Source organism: Pinus tabuliformis, chromosome 2_2 (genome assembly GCF_031772625.1).
Source record: "Pinus tabuliformis cultivar Carrire ecotype Pingquan chromosome 2_2, CPIR1, whole genome shotgun sequence".
NCBI lineage: Eukaryota > Viridiplantae > Streptophyta > Pinopsida > Pinales > Pinaceae > Pinus > Pinus tabuliformis.
This window is the reverse complement of record NC_142300.1, coordinates 1096812334-1096821998: the sequence shown is the minus strand read 5'-3', so window position 1 is coordinate 1096821998 and position 9665 is coordinate 1096812334. Positions and strand designations below refer to the sequence as shown.

Below are 9665 nucleotides of genomic sequence, written 5' to 3'. Positions count from 1 at the left end.
GACAGAACTCAGTAAAGAAGAGTTCTAAGAGCAGAACATTACTATCAAACATGCCTTGACAAGATTAGGTCGGAACCCTTGGGGTTGGTGCCTTAGAAGTAAGAAGGATTGGAGTCCTTGGGGTTGATGCCTCAGAAGTAAGAAGGATTGGAGTCCTTCGGATTGTTGCCTCAAAAGTAGGAAGGATTGGTGTCCTTGGGACTAGTGTCTCAGGAACTGGAAGGATTGAAGTCCTTAGAAGTTGGTGCTCCTAAGTCCAAGATTGTTGCCTTGGCGAAACAGAGTTGGAGCTCTGGAGGTTGGAGCCTCACAAAAGTCCAAGTTGGTGCTTGGCAACTGATTGCAACCATTTATATATTGTATCTATTTTATTGCAAAGATTATATTAATAAAAGCATTGATACTTGTTGTTCATCTTGTGTTCTGAATATAAATGTTTTAACTGGTAAAATAATAGTTGAAAAAGAAATACTGATTCACCCCCCCTCTCAATATTCCAACAACATCTCCCAAAGATATCCATAGTCACGGGTCTCCATCTTTTTTAGTCTTCCATCAGAGTCTTCATATCTTTCCGGGAGACTTCCTAGTCGAATCTTCTTGGTCTTTTGGATGTTGATCGCCTTCATCAGGGTTGTATATCTCATGATCTCTTCCTCCCTCACACATTCCATTCTCAGGAGCTTTCAATCGGCGTTTCTTCATTGTGGTCAACCACCTCATACTTCATATGAGGACATATTATGTTGATTTCATCTAGTGTAGCTTATGCCCACCTGCATCATTTCAGAGGAGGAGATCATTTTTCTCTTGATCATGCTTCTCGAGATAGAAGTAATGATCCATGTTACCTGCAACCATATGACATGACATTATAATATTAAACACAAGCATACATACCTCATTTTACCTTTAGGTCATCTAGGCTTCTTCCAGCAGCTTCCTTGATTGAAAAGATCTTCAATCCCTTGATCTGCTTCATTTCTCATGTCATCATACCATCATCTCATGAATTCCATAAGTTGGATTTCCTAATGAAACACTTGCTTCCTCTCTAGATCAGTGAACCCTCCGATGAGGATTCCTTCAAAGAATCTTGTATATCCCCATTTGGCAGATGTTTCCTTTTTGTATGATGAGCCTTGTCCTAGATGACTTCATCCTTTTCTTCAATGTCCAATGAGGTTCCCAAGAGCTATATTCTTCATGTTTGTCTGCCATGGATTTTGTCCTCCATGATTCCCATGGTGATGTCCCGAGCTCTTGTTTCTAATGCTTCCATGATGCCACGATGCATCTTATTATCATGGTCATATTTGTAACTAAAGATTTAGGAGCTTATGATAGGACCCTTTTGTGAGGGATACCATCTCAATCATAGTAGAGATTTGTTACTCCCTCTTTCCTTTGTCTCTTTCTTCAGCTTCCTCCATCTTTCTGGTGATATGAGCTTTCTTTTTATAATCTTTCCATAGCATTGTTCTGTCTTGTTTGAGGACCCTTTCCTTTCCTTTCTACACATGTTTGAGTCCTTTAACCTTCAACACTTTTGCCATCAACTTGTCTTTCTCTATCTAGCATAGAGACCACAAATTGTCGAATGAGGTAACCTTCTTGTTCATGGACATTTGTTACCTTGCCTATTAGTTATAACAATGATGATTATCTTCATCTCCCAATTGGGATCTTATGAAGATATTCCTACATCCTTTGATACCCTTTACTTTCATGTAGATCAGATTTCATGTGACCTTCTTCATTGCACATTCAGAGAATGAGTTTATCATCTTTATCACTTTAATGTCTCCAATATTGCTATGTGAGGGGATCTTTCATAAGTATCTCTTTCCATAAATTTAGAGGAGACCTTTTGATATGTTTAATGACTGCAGCTACTTAGAGGACTACGTCTATCCTCCTTCATGCAAGGAATCTTGATGACCAATCAACCTATAGATGTCCTTGCAATTCATGAAGTCATTTAACCAAATTGATTATAGAATGAAAAGACACTTACTTGTCATGGGAAAAATGAAATCTTCACCTTGATTGCTTTGATGATGGTTGAAGAAGATATATTAGAGTTTCTTCTTGGATGACCTTTTTACAAATGAGAGAGCCTTTCCTCAATAGAAAAGGTTGCTCCTTTTAACGAGGATGATTTGCAGCTTCCTTGGATGATCTTCTTCTAAGGCATGGAGATGATCGTTTGAAGATGTCCATGCCTTATTGCCTTCAATTTGTCTTATTTTGTAGTTTAGATCAAGACTACTTCTAGGACTTCGACCTTCTTCGAGATGATGTAGTCTTCGATTTTGAGGTCCTTTGAGCTTCATTGCTTTGTAGACATCTTGATGAGAGTCTTGGTGCCCTTTGATGATGACTGTGGAGACATACGATCTTGTTGTTGTAGATTGTTTCCTTGATTGCATAGACAAAAACCCTTCTTGATGTAAACTATTGTTGTGGATTGATTCTCCATTTTGTCAAAGCCTTTCAACTTGATTTGATGCCCTTCTTGAATGTCTCTTTTTGCTGCCCTTCCTTTGACTTCAACACCTTAGCTCTGATACCATGTTGAAGAATCTAGGGCAATTATAGTTAATGAGATTCTTCTAAGCATGATAACTATTTGTGATGTGTTTTTTAATTTTTCTTCTTATTCCAATCTTCAATTATTATTATTAGAGTATGTCTTCGTTAATTCATCAAATAGCTACCAAAAACAAAGAGACAAAAACACAAGATGTTGGCATCTTGCCAGGGCCAAAACCTCTCCCTCTTGGAGAGGAAAACCCGCACAAAATTCTTCTTATAGAGACTCCAATTGACAAATACAAAGACCGTGACCCTTGACCTACTAGGCCACTCCAAGACCAAGACATCAATCCTCTTCTTACTGCTGAGATCATCATCAACATTGTTGCTTCACCTTGGACATTATTCTTGCACCTTCACTGAGATGACTATTGTACCATATCTCCATCTTCACTTAGATCATTACTGCACTCTTACTGAGATCATCATCATGTCAACTAGGTCTCTATATTGACCTTGTCTTCATTGAGATCTTGATTGTGTTTATGTGATTACTGTGAGCATGCTGAGAGTGTATTTCATGACAAGTATGCCGAGACTGTGAGTGCAACTGTGGGATCATCGTGATCCTCCTTATGCCAAGATAGTAAGACTGAGATTACACCTAGAATGTATGTTGAGACAGTGAGGGTTCCCGAGATCTTTCTCATCATATATATATATATGCAAAGACTGCTAGGAGATAGGATCATCGAGACTATGATAGTGTTCTTCTCTGCACTGAGATCTTCCCTACACCGAGACCAGAATTATGATGACCATCCGAGAAATATAGAGCCACTGTACTCACGAAGATTCTGAACCACTGTGCTTATACTTGACCGAGATTCTGAGCCAATGTACTTGATCGAAGTTTCAAAGTTGTGAGAAATTCCTTGACTGTAATTCTGAACCTTAACGCCTATTTATAGTGGTTATGTCTCCCATACTTAGCCGACGTGTCAATATGAACCAATGTGTCTCTTTTATTGAACCGACATGACAATTATATATGCTTTGAGGCCGACATGGCTGTCTTCTTCATCATTTAGCTTGCAGACTTCTTCTTGAGCTTGTCTTGAAGGATTGTGCTTGTCTTGGAGGGTTGTTTAGACTTTTCATTACACATGACATTGACTCTTTGACATCCTAAGGCTTTCTATGGGAGCCACTAAATAAATAAACCTCTTGCTCGTGAAACCCATGCAGCAAGGAATAATAAATTCATTTTACAAAAAATCATAATTACAATGGCATGAAGACCAAACCTACTTACAGTTTCTTCAACAGTGGGTTCTCCACAAACTCCTTCACACCCTGCTCCTCAAGCACCACTATATTCCTCTCCTTCCATAAGCAGAAATTCATTGCTCCCTCCAAACTGTGCTCTGGTCTCAAACCCTGGTAAGACATTTTGTTGGACAAACTCTTCAAAAACGGTTGCACGCAGGTCTAACTGGTGAAAATTGCACTTTGTGGGTTAAAACCCTAGTGCAACCCTTCAACTCTATTATGCCTTCCCTCTACACCTTAACCTGTTTCTGAGGTCGAAAACACAGGTGTTGTCCTTCACTCAGAGACGTGGCTCTGATACCATGTTAGTTTTCTTAAAACTCAGCTATCTAATCTGTGAATTTTTACTAAGTAAAGAGCTGAAAACTGAACTTTAACTTTATCCCATAAATGTGTTGAGTTTACTAACTATCATGCAGTGGAAATAAGGAACAAATGAAGACAAACACACCAGTAAACAATTTACCTAGGAAACCCCAACTCAGGATAACCTGCAATCTTGGTGTTTTTTATTATTCAGCTCAGCAAATCTTCAAAAAGAGATTACAAATATGAGGGGAAAACTTCCCTTTTTCTCTACAAACCCTCTACATGCTAGTCTGCGCACTTCACACTGACTTGGCCTCTCTTCTATGCCCCATACGAGCTCATACAGCCTGTATGACCTCTTCTGTGCACTAATTTCGGCCCTTGGAAGAACTCGGCAAATGGCTGGAAGTGATCTAAGGCTGAATCAGTCTCTTTTTATCCCTCTAATTCACTGATCTGAAACACTAGCGTTGAGCAGAATACTCCCTTCTTAGCTGAGCTAAACACCAAGATCTTCTAGTGCATAATGACCAAGTTCTGCGCCCTTTTCCCTCTTAGAAGTCGACATGGACCCACCACTGCCACAAATGGCTGGGATTACATCTCCTTGGATGGTTGATTAAAATTTGTGCCTTGGCCCCATTTGTGGGTCCCTCTACCAAATTTAGTGCACCTGCTAAATCTGGTTGAACCCTTCCTCTAACTTCATTTAACTTGTGGTTGAAACACACTCACACTTGCAGATCAATTTTTTTTTTTAATTACTAGTAGGTCTTAGAGTTTAAGCACTATGGTGACATACAATCAAAAGAGAGCTTGTCAGACTCGGACCTAGGAATCATTCAACAATACGGCCCCTCAGGATTGACTCAGCAACTGAGAAATTGGGCACTAGACACTGGAATAACTAGGCCAACAACTTGGAATAACTTAACAGCCGACTCAGGCCTTGGGGGCAGCTCAATTGGTGATCGTTTGTTATGTACCAAGGGATTCCAGGTTCAAATCATGATTTAACCATGTTTGTGGAAGGGGCATAAATAGACACCTAGAGGCTAGAAGTTATGGTGGTAGTGGATGGAATACACCCGTGTCATGCGAGTATGAAACCAGCTCAATGGCCAATTCCTCGTAAAAAAAACTTAGCAGCAGACTCAGCAGTCGACTGATCATGGACAAATTCAGTAGATCAGCTGACCAGGTAGAAGACTTTAAGGGTTGGTCGATTTGAAAGACATGCAAGTAAATCAGGATGACTTGGAGTATGATAACCTTTCGGAAGTACCTCATTATTTAAATTGGGATTACAGGGGCAACCATAAAAGAAAAATCGCCCCATCAATCCTTCAACTGCATCGATTAATAGGGTGGATTGCAACCTATTATTAGTAATTACGCAATATAAATAAAAGAGCATGACTTAAATATATTCGGAAAGTACGATAAGCTTGATCCAAAATCCCCAATTGATTCTTTATAATTGGTGTGGGGGGCAAGCAGAAAACAATACTAGTCTAGTCAACTCTCAACTGCGTCCATTGATAGTGTGAATTAAAACTATTATTACGCAACACAGAGAGCCACAATTCGGAGCTAACCCCTCTTACAATCAATGTTCCTCAGCTGTATACATGAGAGCTCACAAAACAACTCAAAACTGCCCAATGGAAATAATGCGACGTTTTATTGAAATTAAAAAACCACCATGATGCCCCTGTTCCACCGACCCAACAGCAAATGTAACATAAAACTACACCATGTGAACATCAATTTACTGAAACAATTATGAATTTACAAACCCAACAACATTATGTATTGAAACAAATCTCCTTGAGATTCTTAGCTGCTGCCTCATCCACTTGATACTGAGTTTTACCCCACACACCAAAAAAGAAAACAATAAGCTGTCAGTGTCCTCAAAACCTACAAGTGTTTCTATCCACAAACAAATTGCAGTCTTCCAGTACAGAACCACATATCCTACTATAAATAAAGAAATAAATGCGCTTTTTCCAATAATAATAAAAAATCATACCTTTTGAAGAACCCAGCAGGCATGATTGTAGGTTCTCTGAAACAGTTCCTCAATGGAGTCGGAGCCTGAGACTTCTCTGTAGTTAACAAAATTCTCTCTCGCATACTGTTGGTAATATGATCTCGTCTGCCTGGGTAGCAGTCTGATCAGCCGCAAAACTCCACCGTATGCTCTTAAAGCCCTCTCCATTTTCATTTCACTGTAGCCTTGACCGACAAACCAGCTGATCGACCTATATCAGTCGTCCTTGTTGTGGTAACAAAGTTCAAATGTGCGTGACAAGCATCTTATTGCTTTTTTAACATGATATACATTGATTGACATGCGATAGCTTAAAACCATACAGCCTAGTTCAAGATTTCATGTTTTGCATGTGTGTTTCTTTTTAAAACCATACAGCCTAATTCATATTTTGTATCAATGTGTTTCTTTTGATAATAATAATCTAGGTTAACTTTGTTTTGTGTTTACCTCATTAAATGAAGTTGGGGCCCATTTTATGAGAAATCTTTACAAACCATGTGGTTATTTCAAGCATCTCTTGTGCAAAGTTTCCCAATATGGGTACTTACAAAGTTTTGAACCATATGCCAACATATTTTTTAGGTTTCTTTCTTCCTTAGATTTATGCATTCTCTCTCACACTTGCTTTGTGTTTCTTTCTTCCTTAGATTTATGCATTCTCTCTCACACTTGCTTTGTGTTTCTCTCGCATTAAATAGTGTTAAGAAAACTTGTAGGGGTGAAGTAACATTTCAAGGATTAATGGAGTTGAGAATGGATAACACGCATTAAGTGTAGGGGTGAAGTAACATTTCAAGGATTAATGGAGTTGAGAATGGATAACACGCACTAAGGAGGTGGAACTTGATGAACAATGCACTTTAGGGTTTACAACTAAGGTATAGGATTTGTTATCATAGATCATACCAAGTTAGTGGCATGATGTGGTCATCAATGCATGGATTCATTTTGTACACTCTTAGAAGGCATCAAAGTGCTAATTTGATTAGTGCACAACACCCAACAATGTCACCCTTTAAGAGTTCAACTACAAACCACTTGGAAAGTGCATCGACCTTTGAGCTCAAGCCTAACAAAGGATGCAAATAAAAAATTAGCATTACAATGTGATTGTCACCTAACATACAAACATATTTTGACATAATATTTCTGGGCAACAAGAATTGGGGTCTGAAACCTTCTCGAAGCAATTTGAGGAATAAAATGACCTTTTTGGGAGGGTAAAACTTTTTCATTTGTTACCCCTCTTCAGCAAGGGTACTCTAGAACTTTTTGGCCATGCCATATAAGCCAAAGGATGTGGCTTATAGCCTTATAAAGCCATGTGGGTGTGTGTTGTTTGTGAAAGTGACTCTTAGATCCCATTGGTGTGGACAATCATGGTTCTTCTTGGTATTGTTTGTTTCATGATATGTCTGCCTCTATAGTATTGTTGACTTTGCCCTGGTGGGTGGTAACTCCCTGCCTTGATGGATATTCTTATATCCTAGGATCGTGTGTGGGTATCATGGAATAGGCATTACAAGGAATCATGGTTTAAGTAGCACTTGCATCAATAAAGCCATGTAAGGGTGATTATGACATGTACTTTTCCTGACATTGTCCCTTCTCATCCTGGTACACCCTCCTACCCCATATGTGCCATGTGTCTTATGTATTTTACACTTCCCTTTGGCCTTGGCCTTGCATCCTGATAGCCTCACATTTTCTAATGCATTTGCATCTCCCAAGGCATCATGCTACATCTATTGAGGCAGAGCAGGTGTATATGTGATCCTCTATGCAATGTTGAATCACTTATCTTTCAAAGCAGTCGGAACGCCCTCACAAAACTCTAGTTACAATAGTGAACCCAATTTTAAAGGAGTTTTCAATGCGGCATTGCAGACAACAAGATTTGAAGGCAAATGACGAAGTGGACAAAGAAGATAGGAAAAAGCAAGTATCATCTACAAGCCAAATTAGCTCAATGCTCAAGCAAAGTGACATCAAATCAAGCCATTTCAAGCATTTGTACCACACATGGCCCCATGACATCATTCTTTTTTGGGGTTATTTTGATGGAGTAAAGGAAGAATATGAGGCTAATATTGAAAAGTTGGAGCTTAGTGTGCAAATTTGGAGCCCCCAAGGGCTAATCATCAAGCATCAAGTGTGATTAACTCCAAGAAAAGGTCAATATCCTCCTAATCAAGTTTGTCGTTAAAATTTGAAGCAAGCTTAACAATTCAAATTCCTTAAATAAGGTAAGAAAGGTCCCTATAAGCTAGATGTTGAAGGAATAAATGAAGAATAAAGCTCCCAATTGCTAAATCAAGCAAAGCAAAGTCAACTAAATATCAAGTTGAAGTATTTTTTCAAGAAAAAGTAGTTGTGGCTATTATTGGAGCAAATAAGGAGGTTAAGCTTATCCATGTGGATATTGGTGGCCACCCACCTATTCCACTTGGACCCCCAACACTGTTTCTTTTCAAGTCCCTTAATTCTAGCACAACTTTCTTTTTGGAAGTTCTTCAGAACCTGAACTTCCAGAGTTGTTTTGATGCCCTAAACGGTGTTTTTTTGCCAAACTCGTAGCCCATAGGGTAGGGTCTTGCCCAAAAAAATTGTTTTCCTTTGACAGATCTTTCAAATGAGGTATCGTGTATGCCAAACGGAGATCATATGCCCAAATTTTGACCCTAGGAAGTTGGTGTTACAACTAATCCCAACAGGGGCCACAAACTTTTGGCCCTTCATCTCCTAGGGTTAGGTTTATGGATGTTTAGGGTTTTCCCTTGTTTCTCAACAATAAAAAGGCTTGTTGTCACACAGAATGTCTAGGCACTGCAACAACGACTCAGATAAGGGGTTGTCACCATGATCCCCAATCTCTTCATTTAAGTTGTCGCCCCATGGCATGCTAAGCGGGGCAGGCCCTCTAGAAATGGAATGAAGGAGAACAAGTTGGGAATCAAATAGTTCGGGAGACACAATCAAGCGACCAAGTACTTGTTTTATATTTAGCAAGACTAGAATTCGATTAGATTTAAACTATTGATATCAGTGCCTTATGGAGTCAATTATCTTGCTAGGAAATTTAGGACCAAGTAATTGATGAACAATTTTTGCTTGGATGAATAACTATATTATATGGAATGTAGATCCTAAAACTAATGTGAGATGCAGGAATCTTGGTTAATTTTAGTTAAATGCCTATCTAAGTTTTAACCCTTCGATTCTATATTGAGCCTCATTTTGTAGTAAGTGATAGAGAGAAGATAAGATGAAGCACATTAATGTGTGATTAACGATACCTCTCTTGAAAATCTAACATACCCGATGCCTTCGACACTGCAGAGAGTTGTGGCTCTGACAACTGCAAGGTCACCATTTTAAGTACTATTAAAAGCAGATTTCTCAAGCAAAGATGGATGGGTACATATCT

The 9665-nt window shown here is 39.0% G+C and overlaps 1 protein-coding gene across 1 annotated transcript; it reads right to left on the bottom strand.

Moving 5' to 3' along the window:
• Nucleotides 1-5721: 5721 nt before the first annotated feature.
• On the bottom strand, nt 5722-6565 carry LOC149197222 (complex 1 protein, LYR family protein). The gene is made up of 2 exons (XM_089405772.1): nt 6215-6565; nt 5722-6044 (listed from the first exon to the last, which is right to left on the bottom strand). The coding sequence occupies exons 1-2, from the start codon at nt 6407-6409 to the stop codon at nt 5988-5990; spliced, it is 252 nt and encodes an 83-aa protein (XP_089261898.1). The 5' UTR covers nt 6410-6565; the 3' UTR covers nt 5722-5987.
• Between the last annotated feature and the right edge of the window lie 3100 nt (nt 6566-9665).